This window comes from Lynx rufus, unplaced genomic scaffold (genome assembly GCF_022079265.1).
Source record: "Lynx rufus isolate CCGP_SWC_20201006 ecotype Redwood Valley unplaced genomic scaffold, mLynRuf1.p SCAF_2, whole genome shotgun sequence".
In the NCBI taxonomy this organism is placed as follows: Eukaryota; Metazoa; Chordata; class Mammalia; order Carnivora; family Felidae; genus Lynx; species Lynx rufus.
Window position 1 is genome coordinate 114,898,485 of NW_025814834.1, and position 15,816 is coordinate 114,914,300.

Below are 15,816 nucleotides of genomic sequence, written 5' to 3' on the forward strand. Positions count from 1 at the left end.
GCAGGTGAAACTGAATGGGGCAGTAAGTTTTACAGTTAAGGTGCTCGGGGAGCCAGGGAGTAGGGCAGGCACCACCTCTAACTATGGAAGTGCATCACGGCTGTCAAAGAATATCTCAAGTTCCCTAGTTGCCACATGACACTGGCATGGGGAGGGTGAGACAAGGTCCAAAGTGAATCACTGAGCCTTCCCCAATGAGGGTGAGGAAGATCCTGGACAAGGAAGTTTGGTGATATCCACATTAGTGTGGCAAGTCATTTCTGAGGTTGCATGCAGATGGTAATTTGGTTGGGAAATAAGTGCGTCATCCCAGTCCTGGACTGTCACCTGCCTGGGCCCGCCTGGCCCTTATAAAAGGACTCTCCACCACACTGGTGTTATCTTCTGGAGACACTGAGGCATACATCTCCTTTGAAGCCTCTGGTGAGTACAAGCCTTAGAGATCTTTTTTGGCATTTGAATAGTGTGAGGATTTAATCTGGGAGAACAAGTGACTGTTTATTTTAGCCGATTAAAGTCCGTGCATGGGGAAGAGACAATAAGGAGGTCTGGGGGGTATTTGGAAGGTGACCGTGAAGGTCATGACAGAAATGGAGTCAGAGGTACAATCCTAAACTGACTGACAACAAGAGAGACGAGGTGTTGTCCTGTGGCCTATACCGTGCACGTTCCAAGTGCATCCCTCTCAGGGCTCTCGGTCCCTTTGAGTGCTGGGTGGGAGTCTGGGCAGTCCTCCTCGAAGCCCAGGGCTCAGAACCCCAGTCACGTCAGTGAGACCAGCAACCAGGGCTCAGAAAGCTATCGGTAGAGGTCTGTTTGGGGATTGGCTAGAAGTTTCGTATCTGGGTTCTTTGTCTCCACATGATGTTTGTATTCACACAGCACACAGGCAATCGTGTCTGTACAAAGTGATAGACAGAAACATTAACCAGAAAAGACCGAAGAGCTAGGGTAAGAGGTGCTCAAAGGGAAGGGTGAAGGAGCCACAGAGAATCATACAGACAGTGTTAGGGAACAGAGGGTCCTTGCAGGCTGCAGGGTCCGTGGCTCATTGTTCTGCCAACAGGACTGCCTGTGTTAGGAATGCTGTTGTCTGTTTGCATCTCAGGCTCCTCGCTGTCCAGGAACGATGTCCTATCAACAGCAGCAGTGCAAGCAGCCCTGCCAGCCACCTCCTGTGTGCCCTGAGCCTTGCCCACCCCCAAAGTGTCCAGAGCCATGTCCCCCTCCTCCATGCCCACCTGTGAAGTGCCCACCTCCACCCTGCCAGCAGAAGTGCCCTCCTGTGCAGCCGTGCCCCCCCTGCCAGCAGAAGTGCCCACCCAAGAGCAAGTAACAGCAGCAGGATGCATTATGACCATGAAACAACAAGACACAGGGTCTCCTGTGGATGTCTCAGGACTCCATCCCCTTCCCTTCAGCCACGAGCACAGAATGCATGTTCTCTGACTTGCCACCTGGGTTGACAGCGGACAGAGAAAAGGATGGGTTCCCGAAGCTGATACCACATTGTGGGAAGATGAGCAGTGGGGTCGTGGCCTAACTGCACTTTGCCATCTGTCTGTCTGTGATCTGGGTGGTGATCTCTCCCCTGTGAGCCTTTTGGTATCTCTATTTGTTTGCTTCTCCAATAAAGCACACGTGTCATGGTCGAGACCACATTACTTTTGTTTGTGCTTTGTGTTTGTAATCTCTTCTGTCCACTACACCACATGAATGTTCCTTTCCATTCCTATTGAAATATTTATTAGAGTCAAGCTTTCCCATCACTGAGTTCAGTTTTGCCCAAAATGTGTCTTGCGGAATGGGTACATCAAATGATTCTCTTTTACTGATTTTAAACTCACTTCTAGCTCTTTCTGATTTGTATGGCCCTGAAAACAATTACTTAAACTGTCTCAGCTTCAGTTTCCTCATCTGTAAAAAGCAGGAAAGATTGTTTTCTGCTCAGTGCCCTCACAGAAATTAATTTGTTCACAAGTGTTTCCTGAGTATCTGCCATGTGCCAGGCAAGCAGTCTTCCATGTGCTACAGAGATGATCATAGTGGCCCCCAAATCCTTGAGGGCATTACACACACACGTGTGCGTGCACACGTGCACACACACACACACACGACCAAGAACAGTCATTTGTGGGTAAATTTTAGAGAAAATTGTTTAGAAAGCCTCTTCCTAAGTGACTTTTGGGAAAGACCTGAGTGAGTAGAAGAGTGAGCCATGAACGTATCAGGGGTACATCCTTCCAACGAGAAGACATCGCAAGTTCCAAGGTACAGCACAGTGACAACAGGGACACGGGGAGAACAGTGATCTAGGGGACACCTGTCTCCTTATGAGGTGAGAGAGGTAAGGTCTCAAGGATGTAGTAATGATTTTGTGATTTGCTCAAAGGTTGACCACCATATAATGCTGGTGGTCAAAGTCCTAAAATTTACATCTATGTAATTCTCAACTATCATATTTGTACTTTTTACCCGTCAGTGTAGAAATGTCTCTAGAAATCCCAGGTAAATTTTCCAGTTTTTGAAACTTCGTGTACATGAATTATACTGCATGCCATCATTGTTGGCACCATTTTGGATTTCCGCAAATAGTGTATGAATGCTCCCTTTTCAGACAACGACATACCAAAACACAAAATGAGTGAACTAAAACTACATAATGTTGATTTCAATTTTGGTATGTCGTTGTCTGAAAAGGGAGCATTCATACACTATTTGCGGAAATCCAAAATGGTGCCAACAATGATGGCATGCAGTATAATTCATGTACACGAAGTTTCAAAAACTGGAAAATTTACCTGGGATTTCTAGAGACATTTCTACACTGATGGGTAAAAAGTACAAATATGATAGTTGAGAATTACATAGATGTAAATTTTAGGACTTTGACCACCAGCATTATATGGTGGTCAACCTTTGAGCAAATCACAAAATCATTACTACATCCTTGAGACCTTACCTCTCTCACCTCATAAGGAGACAGGTGTCCCCTAGATCACTGTTCTCCCCGTGTCCCTGTTGTCACTGTGCTGTACCTTGGAACTTGCGATGTCTTCTCGTTGGAAGGATGTACCCCTGATACGTTCATGGCTCACTCTTCTACTCACTCAGGTCTTTCCCAAAAGTCACTTAGGAAGAGGCTTTCTAAACAATTTTCTCTAAAATTTACCCACAAATGACTGTTCTTGGTCGTGTGTGTGTGTGTGTGCACGTGTGCACGCACACGTGTGTGTGTAATGCCCTCAAGGATTTGGGGGCCACTATGATCATCTCTGTAGCACATGGAAGACTGCTTGCCTGGCACATGGCAGATACTCAGGAAACACTTGTGAACAAATTAATTTCTGTGAGGGCACTGAGCAGAAAACAATCTTTCCTGCTTTTTACAGATGAGGAAACTGAAGCTGAGACAGTTTAAGTAATTGTTTTCAGGGCCATACAAATCAGAAAGAGCTAGAAGTGAGTTTAAAATCAGTAAAAGAGAATCATTTGATGTACCCATTCCGCAAGACACATTTTGGGCAAAACTGAACTCAGTGATGGGAAAGCTTGACTCTAATAAATATTTCAATAGGAATGGAAAGGAACATTCATGTGGTGTAGTGGACAGAAGAGATTACAAACACAAAGCACAAACAAAAGTAATGTGGTCTCGACCATGACACGTGTGCTTTATTGGAGAAGCAAACAAATAGAGATACCAAAAGGCTCACAGGGGAGAGATCACCACCCAGATCACAGACAGACAGATGGCAAAGTGCAGTTAGGCCACGACCCCACTGCTCATCTTCCCACAATGTGGTATCAGCTTCGGGAACCCATCCTTTTCTCTGTCCGCTGTCAACCCAGGTGGCAAGTCAGAGAACATGCATTCTGTGCTCGTGGCTGAAGGGAAGGGGATGGAGTCCTGAGACATCCACAGGAGACCCTGTGTCTTGTTGTTTCATGGTCATAATGCATCCTGCTGCTGTTACTTGCTCTTGGGTGGGCACTTCTGCTGGCAGGGGGGGCACGGCTGCACAGGAGGGCACTTCTGCTGGCAGGGTGGAGGTGGGCACTTCACAGGTGGGCATGGAGGAGGGGGACATGGCTCTGGACACTTTGGGGGTGGGCAAGGCTCAGGGCACACAGGAGGTGGCTGGCAGGGCTGCTTGCACTGCTGCTGTTGATAGGACATCGTTCCTGGACAGCGAGGAGCCTGAGATGCAAACAGACAACAGCATTCCTAACACAGGCAGTCCTGTTGGCAGAACAATGAGCCACGGACCCTGCAGCCTGCAAGGACCCTCTGTTCCCTAACACTGTCTGTATGATTCTCTGTGGCTCCTTCACCCTTCCCTTTGAGCACCTCTTACCCTAGCTCTTCGGTCTTTTCTGGTTAATGTTTCTGTCTATCACTTTGTACAGACACGATTGCCTGTGTGCTGTGTGAATACAAACATCATGTGGAGACAAAGAACCCAGATACGAAACTTCTAGCCAATCCCCAAACAGACCTCTACCGATAGCTTTCTGAGCCCTGGTTGCTGGTCTCACTGACGTGACTGGGGTTCTGAGCCCTGGGCTTCGAGGAGGACTGCCCAGACTCCCACCCAGCACTCAAAGGGACCGAGAGCCCTGAGAGGGATGCACTTGGAACGTGCACGGTATAGGCCACAGGACAACACCTCGTCTCTCTTGTTGTCAGTCAGTTTAGGATTGTACCTCTGACTCCATTTCTGTCATGACCTTCACGGTCACCTTCCAAATACCCCCCAGACCTCCTTATTGTCTCTTCCCCATGCACGGACTTTAATCGGCTAAAATAAACAGTCACTTGTTCTCCCAGATTAAATCCTCACACTATTCAAATGCCAAAAAAGATCTCTAAGGCTTGTACTCACCAGAGGCTTCAAAGGAGATGTATGCCTCAGTGTCTCCAGAAGATAACACCAGTGTGGTGGAGAGTCCTTTTATAAGGGCCAGGCGGGCCCAGGCAGGTGACAGTCCAGGACTGGGATGACGCACTTATTTCCCAACCAAATTACCATCTGCATGCAACCTCAGAAATGACTTGCCACACTAATGTGGATATCACCAAACTTCCTTGTCCAGGATCTTCCTCACCCTCATTGGGGAAGGCTCAGTGATTCACTTTGGACCTTGTCTCACCCTCCCCATGCCAGTGTCATGTGGCAACTAGGGAACTTGAGATATTCTTTGACAGCCGTGATGCACTTCCATAGTTAGAGGTGGTGCCTGCCCTACTCCCTGGCTCCCCGAGCACCTTAACTGTAAAACTTACTGCCCCATTCAGTTTCACCTGCCCAGCATCCAGCTTTGTTCCCTTTGATAGTAGAGTAGACAGTAGGGTGAGCTGACCCTTCCTTGTCCAAGACCTTAACCCTCGCTCACAGTTTTCCTTTACAACTAACCCTTTTGACCATGTCCTACTGGTCTCCAGGCTCTTCTCGACAATTAATTGGCTTGAAGAGACCACAGTCTTGTCTTGGTTCCTAGGTGCTGATAGCCCTAGGCTGGGCATGTTGTTACATGGCTCCATGAATGGCCTTGAACAGGACAGCACAACCCCTGTTTTCTAGACCACTGGCTCGGCCCCTCCCAAAGTCTCCACACTTGCAGATTTACACACTGATGTGATGTGCTTTCTGTGGTCCTCATCGGGGGGGGGGGGGGAGGGGTACTTGTGGTCCACTAGACACCCAAACTCATATTCTCTCACTTCTTCAAAACTGACTCAGTGCCTGAGCTGCCCCCATTTCGCAGCTTTTTCCTTCATGCTCCCCAAACAGCATGTGTTGCTTCCTTCTGCAAAAGTTAACTTGCCTACTCTCTATTAGGCTCTCTGTTCTGAACTGGCATTTAGAGGGACTTCTAGACATAGTACATTCAAGAAAGGAAGCTCCATAAGCTATTTACCCCACCATTCAATTCATGGGTGTTGTTACCTAGATAAATAAAGCATGGCCAACACAAAACCCATGGATAACCTCTTAGTATTCATTTGTTGAACCACAGTAACACCTCGGCTAATATTACTCACTAGGCCTCATGGGGAAAACATGAGTGCCTTGGCTATGCAGACGTCTGTAGGCACCACTACCATGTGGCCTGAAATATTTCCTAACCTCCCTAAAGATCATTTAACATCTCTGTAGAGTAGAGGTAAGAACTACACCGGCCTCCTAATTTCTTTGACCTCAGTCATAGAGACATCCTTCTAGAAATGTCTCCTCAGGCAAGGGACACAAGAGAAAAATTAAACTATTGAGTCTACACCAAAATAAAAACCTTTTGCACAGGGAAGGAAATCATCACCAAACAAAAAGGCCACCTACTAAATGGGAGAACATATTTTCAAAAGATACATCTGATAAGGGGTCAATACCCAAAATATATGAAGAACTTACACTAGACAACATCAAAACAAAACAAAACAGATAATCTGATTTAAAAATGAGCAGAGGAATTTATCCTACATTTTCCAAAGAAGACATGCAGATGGCCAACAAACATATGAAAAGATGCTCAACTCACTAATCCTTACGGAAATGCAGATCAAAACCATAATGACATATCAGCTCACACCTGTCAGAAGAGCTCAAATCAAAAACACAAGAAATAACAACTGTTGGCAAGGATGTGGAGAAAAAGGAACCCTCGTGTATTTTTGGCGGGAATGTAAGTTGGTATAGCCACTGTGGAAAACAGTATCGTGGCTCCTCAAAAAATTAACAGTGGAATGACCATAAGATCCAGTAAATCCATCACTGGTCATTTACCCAAAGAAAACAAAAACACTAATTTGAGAAGATATATGCACCTCTATGTTTATTGCAGCGCTATTTACAATAGCCAAGATCTGGAAGCAGCCCAAGTGTCCATTGATTATGTTTGTTGCAGCATTATTTACAATAGCCAAGATCTGGAAGCAGCCCAAGTGTCCACTGTTAGATGACTGGGCAAAAGAGATGCGATAAATAAATACAATGGAAAATCATTCAGGCGATAAAAACAAAATAAAAAAAAAGAACAAAACAAAAAATGAAAAACAAAAACAAAAAGCAAAACAGAAGAAAAACAACGAAACCTTGTCATTCATAACAACATGGATGGACCTGGAGGGTATAATGCTAAGTGAAAGTCCGAGAAAGACAAATACATGTGATTTTTATGCATATGTGGAATTTAAGAAACAAAACAAACAAAGAAAACAGAGACAAAAAAGAAAGCAGACTCTCAAGTACAGAGAACAAACTGGTAGTAGTCAGAGGAGAGGTAGGTGGGAGCAGGCATGAAATAAGTGAGGGGGTTTAAGAGTTGTGATGAGCGCTGAGTAATGTATAGAATTGTTGAGTCACCACGTTGTATGCCTGAAACTAATATAACACTGTTTGTTAGTTATACTTCAATAAAAAAGGAACTACATCTGCCTCAAAAGTTTGCTGCAAAAACTCAGTGAAATACCTAATATGAGGCACATTACGTGATAGGTCTTCAAGAAACGGAGCTGTCCATATATCTGATAAGGGTTTAATTTCCAAAATATATAAGGAACACCTTCAATTCCATAGCAAAAAAAAAATGATAACCTTAATTTTTTATTTATTTTTAAACGTTTATTTATTTTTGAGAGAGAGAGAGAGCAGGGGAGGGGCAGAGAGAGAGCAGGGGAGGGGCAGAGAGAGAGTGTGAGACCTAGAATCTGAAGCAGGCTCCAGGGTCTGAGCTGTCAGCACAGAGCCCGACATGGTGCTGGAGCTCATGAACCACGAGATCATGACCTCAGCCGATGTCTAACAATGAACCGACTGAGCCACCCAGGTGCCCCAATAACCTTAATTTTTAAATGGAGAAACTATTTGAATAGCCATTTCATCAAAGACATAGACAACCAACTGCTACACGTAAAGATGCTCAACATCACTTATCATTAGGGAAATGCAAATCAAAGCCACATGCGATATCACTTCATGCCTGTTAGGATGACTGCCATAAGAAAAAAAAAAAAAAAAGGACAGTAACAAATGTTGGTGAGGCTGTGAGGTTGTAGAGAAAAGGGAACATTTGTACACTATTCATGGAAATGCAAAATGGTGAAGCAACTATGAAAAACAGTATGGAGGTTCCTCAAAAACTTGAAAAATAGAACTACCCTATGATCCAGCAGTTCCTTGCCTGGCATTTACCCAAAAGAATTTAAATCAGGATCTGGAAGAAATATCAGCACTCTCGCATTCATTTCAGCATTACTCACCACACCTAAATGTCTATCAGCAGATGAATGGATAAAGAAATATGGTATATAGGTACAATGGAATATTATTCAGCTATAAAGGAAGGAAACAAGGAAACACTGCCATCTGAGACAACATGGATAAGCCTGGAAGATGTTATGTCAAGAGAAATAGGCCAGGTCCAGAAGGATAAATACTGCATGAATCCCCTGAGTGGGGTATCTAAAACAGTCAAACTCATGGAGGTAAAGAATAGAATCATGGGGGCGCCTGGGTGGCTCAGTCGGTTAAGCGGCCGACTTCGGCTCAGGTCACGATCTCGCACTCTGTGAGTTCGAGCCCCGCGTCAGGCTCTGTGCTGACAGCTCAGAGCCTGGAGCCTGTTTCACATTCTGTGTCTCCCTCTCTCTCTGACCCTCCCCCGTTCATGCTCTGTCTCTCCCTGTCTCAAAAATAAATAAATGTTAAAAAAAAAATTAAAAAAAAAAAAAAAAGAATAGAATCATGGTTGCCAGGGACTGGGTGAGGAAAACAGCGAGGTGCTTATCAACGGGTATAAAATTTCAGTTATGCAAGATAAGTCAGATCACAATATTGTACTGTGGACTTAAGAATCTGTTAGGGTGGGTGACCTCATGTTAGGTGCTCTTACCACAATAGAATTTGTTTCAAAAGAAAAGAGACGTGAGCCCTAAAAGGTAGAAACATAATAAGGTAAGGTAAGACACTAATCACAATACCTAAGAGAGACTGGCATTGTGTGGATAAGGTCCCTCAGGCTAAGATCTTTCCTGCCCCCCCTCTCTTGCAGCTGACATCACTGTTAATCAGAAGGCATTAGTGGGATATACCTTCCCTGTTTCTTACCTCTGAGAAGGGTCTCCTCTGCCTGAAGCGAGCCTTCTCACTTAGGGCTCTTTACCCAGAAGAATGCTGTGCACCATCTGCAGTATGTCCAACTCCATTGGTGGGAAAGGTACAGGGAGAATGTCGGGGGATCAACATGGGGGTTTGAGGAGGTAGGAACCTTCATGGGTTGCACCCTGTTCCTGAACTAACTCTCTCTCTGTCTCTCTCTCTGTCTCTGTCTCTGCTCTGTCTCTGCTCTGTCTCTGTCTCTGTCTGTCTCTCTCTCTGCAGCCCAGAGGAGCAGACCAGAGGATGGTTAGTTGGTCTCGCCTAGCACCCTGAGGTTTAGCATTAGAGTCACCTGGACGGCCAGGCTGACATCTTGCAGGGATGCCAGAAGGAACGGGGATGCTCTTGGGATGGCTGAGGCAATTCCAGAACACTCCTTGTCATGTTGAAATCCTAGAAGCTACAGGTGGTACCTGCTGGAGTAAGGGAATGACCTAAGGATCCTGTGATTCACAGCAGTTCTCCCGACCCAATTTTAGACCTGCTTCTCTTTGACTCATGAATTACTAATAGATTCCAAAGTTATTTTCACAATAAATTACTTGGGTTATCATTTATGTTTGATAAACTGGAGGAGGATCAGACTTTCTTAAGATGAGAAGACTTGATGAGGTTTACTGTCTTCAGAGAGAGGGATGATTATTTCTTGATTTGCAGAGATGGTGAGTGAAAGAGAGATGACCCTACATTTAAATAATGGTACTCCACCCACTCTGTTCAAATAGGTTTTATAACTATTAATAATACATGCAAGTATTCAAAAATAAATAAGAAATACAACATATAAGTAAAGAAATCTGTTGGCACACATTGTTAGCAAATTGGCATGGTATTCACACAATGATTAGGTTTCAATCCAGAGTCTTTGTCTGAATCAGGTGTGTAACGCTGAGCAATTTTCTTAACACTTCTACAGTTCTCAGTTTCCTCTGAAGAAAATGGCGATAATAGTACTTCTCTGACAGACTTTTTTGTACCGTGCAAAGGATTATTTAACACAACTCTTAAAGGTTGGAAATGGCAAAGCTGAGAGACCTGGTCCCAAAGTTCCTCATTTACAAAATTTGATTTTGAAGGAAAAGACAGAGGTATGTAATGGGTATTAGATAAAGAAAGAAAGCAAGGAAGGTAGAGAGGTGGAGGGTAAGGGATAGGAAAGAAGAGGAGAGGGGAAAGAGAGATGATTGTATTTCCCAAGGGCCCCTTGGATTTGACTTAACATTTATAGCCGAGTTCTTTATGTAAGTAACTTCATTGTTGACACTGGGATGAGAACACATTTTGTCCTCCAAGTGTCAGCAAGGTGGTCCTCTTCCCACACATCGTGTGAACATCCAGCGTCCACCCTCTCTATAAACTTTCAGGCTCCCAGGAAATGGAGTTATCTTGACTTCCGCCCCGCCCCGCTCCGCCCCGCCTCGGGTTTTGTGCGGTTTTCCCATCACACACACCCAGTCATGCCAGCTTCACAGACTAAGTATTTCTGGAATCCACTTCACCCCTTCTGTGCTGACTACCATGGCCCTAGTTCAGGGCCTCCTCATCTCCGCTGGATCATTACCACTCCTTCCCGACATAGCTGTCTTCCCCATTCTTGTTTGATTCAAACCCATCTTCTGCATTGCAGTCAGAGAAATTTCTTAACAAGTCTGAGCTGACCCTGTCACCTGCCTGCCTACAACACTTCAGCTTAGCAGGATAAGTCCCTGGTCCAACACACAGCCATCTCTTGCCCTCCAGACCCCTTCCTTGTTGTTCCATCCATTCCTTGATCCGTGTGCAGTTACAGTATCAGTCTTCTGGTAATTTTCTCACACACCATCTTCTTCTCCCCCGCAGGGCCTTTAGTCATCATTTTTACCTGGATACAATGGACACCATTCTCAACAAAGCCATCACTTCAGTGAAAAGCCTTTCTGGATCCCTTCCACTGGGACAGGTGTCGCACCTGAGAGTCTCCTGAAACTGGCTGAGCCTCACTGATGATATCCATCCTCCTTCAGTGGGCTTTCCACTCACCTGCTTCTCCCCCAAGCCTGCAGCTCTTCCGCCACAGGGACTGTAGCTTCCCCATTCTGCACGTGGGACACGTGGCCAAGACCTGAACAGATCAGATGCGGAAATAGTATCTGTTGAATAAATAAATGGTTTAGGTTCCTAAATTCCGTTATCTTACATGGGCTTCACAACAGTCTTGTGACTTCCCGGGAGGAAGACCATTTTACCACCTCTGAGACAGAAAAAAAAAAAAATAATAATAACACTTAACTGCAGTGCATTCTCTCTCCTTCCTCATTCCCCCACCCCACCCCTCACCGCCTGCTGCTGACTATTCTTGTGTGCTACTGAGTTGCATAATGGATAAAGAGGAGGACATAAAGAATTACAGAAATCCCAGATAGGTTAACACTAGGATGGACAGGACAACACTTGCAAAGGAAAACAACTGAGCTGGAAATGGGGAAGGATGGGCAAGAGAAACAAAAGCAGCAAACACTGAGCAAACACTGCTCTTCGGAGCATAAAGGAGCAAGTGAGGGAGAAATACAGGCAAGATGTGAGAAGAGAAGAGGGGAGAGGATGGGGCGGGAGAGGAGAGGACTGGAAGTTAAGGGCAGTGGCTATGCAAAGGTGACTACAAATTTAGGGAAATAGGTAAGGAAGATTTAAGCCTTTTTTTTTTTTGTCATGTTTCCAGTTTGCCACTTTTGTTTCAAATTTAAATTCAAATTAGCTAACATATAGCATAGTATTGGTTTCAGGAGTAGAATTGATTGGCTCATTCATCACTTACATACAACACCCAGTGCTCATCCCAACAAGTGCCCTCCTTAATGTCCATCACCCATCTAGCCCATCCCTCCCCCACCTCCCCTCCAGCAACCCTCAGTTTGTTCTATTTAAGGGTCTCTTATGGTTTGCCTCCCTCTCTGTTTTTCTCTTATTTTCCTTTTCCTTCCCTTCTCCTGCGTTCATCTGTTTTGCTTCTAAATTCCACATAAGAGTGAAAGCATACATTTGTCTTCCTCTGACTGATTTATTTTGCTCAGCATAATACACTCCAATTCCATCCACGTCGCTGCAAATGCCAAGATTTCATTCTTTTTAATCGCCAAGAAATATTCCCTTGTATATGCACCACATCTTCTTTATCCATTCATCAGGCGATGGGCATTTGTGCTCTTTCCATAATTTGGCTATTGTTGAGAGTGCTGCTGTAAACACTGGGTCCAGTTCGCCACTTTGGAAATACACATTTAAATTAACTTTAAGCATTTTAATGAATTTTAACATTGTTTTTCTTTCTGAGAACTTGTATTGGTCTTTTTCTTTTGAATGCAACCCTGAGCTAAATCCAGAACAAGATTGTTCAGCCCTGTTTGAGGTCTATTTTGTGAATTATTGCTCAGGTTCGAGCAATAAAACCTCAGGTGCCAGTGTCATCTGAATCTTGAACTGAATCATGACCCTGGACTCAGCAAGGGGCCCCTGCCTACTATTAGCTGGGCTGTTAAAGTATGGAGAAGAGGAGTGAGATTAATATCATGCTCACTGTGAATATTCTTAGGCATCAAATGGACAGAAGTTGTAAAGACTACTCAAAAATCAGAAATATATTCTCAGGAACCTCCCAGTGTTAAGTGACATTTCTAAATGGACAATGCCTACAGTCTCCCTCCTGAAATTAGAGAATAGGAAACTGCACTTTGCCCAGTGTCCACAGGTATCAATAGTCCTAGGAAAGGAGTGTCTTCTGCTGCATGAAATGAGTGACCCACATTCCTTTCCCTCCTGCTGCAGAGGTGCTGAGCACTCTGAAGCCTCCGCTTCTGCTCGAAGGCCACATGGACGGTGCGATTCTGGGCCAGGAATGTGGGAGGAGACAGACCCACGGCTGAGTCATCCCACTGAAATGCAGCCCCAGGGCCCCGGCCAGTGACCAACGTGAAATGAGGGATGGCAGGGTCCTACCATGGAATGGGAGCCTCAGACTCCACAGTCTGACCCACCCAGACCTCTGACTTCAATCAGATCCTGACCACAGCCAACCTCTGCTGAATCAAATGCCTTTTTGGGTAAACTATGTATGTTTATCATTGTGCTTGCCAACATTTTATTTTAATTTCTATGTCACATAAAGTCTTAGGAGCCCCTCAGTACAGGGAGTTTGTCTCATTCAGTCTGGGGCCTCAATGTCTACCCTAGAGCATCATGCATAATCAGGATCTGCTAGCACAGGTCAGGAATGGCCCTCTGGGTCTGCCCTATCTGCAGTCTCCCAGCACGTGGGTCCATGCAGGGAGACCAAGCAGGGAAGGAGCTAGAAGTTTTGTCATGTGAGGCCCCGTGGACGTGCGCCTGGGAAAGAAGAGGAGGCCAGGTGAGTTGGGGCACCAGCTGTCCCACCTGATTGCCCCCCTCCCACCCTGGACTAGAGAGTGGAGCCACAGGCCCGCAGCTCAGGGTGCTGAGGTTTGCTAGGTTCAATGTAGAAAAAGAAAGACATTTCCAAGTCAGAGTTGCCCCCAAGGCTGGGACTGTCACTGGTCGAGCCATGAAACTTCTGCCTGATGCAGAAATCGGGCTTTAAAGCAAGAACATAGTTTTGAATCTTGAAATAGGGTGTTATAGGCAGCTGCAGGACTCCAAGTTACCTGAGGAACTGACAAGCACAGGGCTCCAGAAGCTCGGTGTCCTGGAAAAAAAAGAGAAGCAAAAGGACACTTAGAGATTTAATGTATTTTACTAGTTTTGTGTGGGCTTTTTGCTGCCATTTTTAAGTCAATAAATACAAAATTAAAGAAAGGGATGCTTCAAATGAGAGGTTGAATATGATCCTTTGCAATTTGGAATGAACCAACAAACAAACTGAAGCTTGGAATGTTTCTAACAGGTGTAGAAGAATTGCTAAATACAGCTCCTCAGGAGCCTTGTGAAGCCCGCGTAGGCTGTGTATGTAAGAGCTAGGAGCTTTCCTATTGCTACCTATAGCTACCATCTCTCTCCCTAGGGCAGCTCCATGGTCTTTGATCAGCCTTGTGAGACAATGGCAGTGTGGGAGTGCCCAGGTGGGCTTGAGGAAAGAAGCTGAGCTGTCTGCCTAACTCTGGCATGACAGTGGGGTAAATCGGGTGTCATTTGTGACGAAAATGACAAGGCCAGGATAAAAGCTGTGCGAAACCATCCCTGTGATTTTCCACAAAAATATTTTAGAACTGGATTATGTGTGCCTGTGTGTTTATGTGAGGGTTTTGTCAATATACCCGCAGGGTATATAGATTCTTATATTTGATATGTTAATTATACTTGGATAAAAAAAAATAATAATAACAAGATGAAATCCTATCAGCCGGAATAATCACTATCAACATCTTGGTGTGTTGACTGCTTGACATTCTTTTCTTTAGTTTACTCTTTCTTTGCTTTAAGCTTTTGATTTTGAGAAATTTAAGACATATATGGAAATGCTGAATATCTGCATCACTCAAAATGAGTAACTAATGATATCATGTGATACCTGGTCAGAATTTTTCACCTGTAATTAATTTTTAAAATTACAAAATGCATTTATATTGTTTCATTTGAAAGAGAAATATAACTATAAAGAAAAGCCTAAGATACCTTTGACTCCTCTTCTAACTCATTCCCAGAATCAAATAATCATGAGTGTCACATACAGTGTTTCATTTAAAAATGTTCTTATTGAAGTATAAGTAGCATCGAGTGTTAGATTAGTTTCAGGTGTGCAATATAACGATTCAACACTTTGATACATTACTCAGTGCTCCTCACAATAAGTGTGTTCTCAATCCCCTTTATCTATTTTGCCCATCCCCCCACCCACCTTCCCCCTGGCGACCACTAGTTTGTTCTCTGTATTTAAGAGTCTATTTGTTTTTCTTCCTCTCCTTTTCTGTGTTTGTTCTTTTGTCTTGATTCTTAAATTCCGCATATGAGTGAAATCCTGTGGTATCTGTCTTTCTCTGACTTCCTTCACTTAGCATTATACCCTGTAGCACCATCCATGTTGTTGCAAATGGCAAGATTTCATTCTTTATGATGGTTGAATAATATTCCATAATGTATATAAATTATATATAAATATACATATAATCTGTACAATTTTATATATAAATCATTTATATATAATAAAATTTAATTATAGTTATATATTTATAATATATATAGTGTATAATTATAATTATATTGATATGATTATAATAATTATATTGATATATATAAATATATGGAATAACATTTATATATATAAATATATGGAATAACAATTTATATAAAATAAACACCCCCCCACCCACACACACACACGCACGTGTGTGTGTGTGTGTGTGTGTGTGTGTCTGTCTGTCTGTATACACATCTTCTTTATCCATTCATCTATCGATGGACACTTGAGTTGCTTCCATATCTTGGTTATTGTAAAGAATGTTGCAATAAACATCGGAGGGCATATATCTCTTTTTTAAGATTTTATTTTTAAGTAATCTCTACATCCAACGTGGAGCTCCAACTCATAACCCTGAGTTCAAGAGTCGCATGCTCCACTGACTGAGCCAGCCAGGTGCCTCAGGAGTGCATATGTCTTTTTTGAACTAGTGTTTTCATTTTCTTTGGGTAATGGGTGGATCCATTAAATCCA

The 15,816-nt window shown here is 43.9% G+C and overlaps 2 protein-coding genes across 2 annotated transcripts; one reads left to right on the forward strand and one right to left on the reverse strand.

The window, feature by feature from the left end:
* The first annotated feature begins 1,129 nt into the window (after window positions 1–1,129).
* LOC124515545 (small proline-rich protein 2G-like) lies at window positions 1,130–1,336 on the forward strand. Its single transcript, XM_047084505.1, has one exon. The coding sequence runs from the start codon at window positions 1,130–1,132 to the stop codon at window positions 1,334–1,336; it is 207 nt and encodes a 68-aa protein (XP_046940461.1).
* A 2,637-nt stretch (window positions 1,337–3,973) lies between these two features.
* Window positions 3,974–4,180, reverse strand: LOC124515544 (small proline-rich protein 2G-like). Its single transcript, XM_047084504.1, has one exon. The coding sequence runs from the start codon at window positions 4,178–4,180 to the stop codon at window positions 3,974–3,976; it is 207 nt and encodes a 68-aa protein (XP_046940460.1).
* Between the last annotated feature and the right edge of the window lie 11,636 nt (window positions 4,181–15,816).

What these genes read in the sequence shown, in the direction of transcription:
- LOC124515545 (XM_047084505.1), top strand. Translation starts at nt 1,130, where the DNA reads ATGTCCTATCAACAGCAGCAGTGCAAGCAGCCCTGCCAGCCACCTCCT.
- LOC124515544 (XM_047084504.1), bottom strand. Translation starts at nt 4,180, where the DNA reads ATGTCCTATCAACAGCAGCAGTGCAAGCAGCCCTGCCAGCCACCTCCT.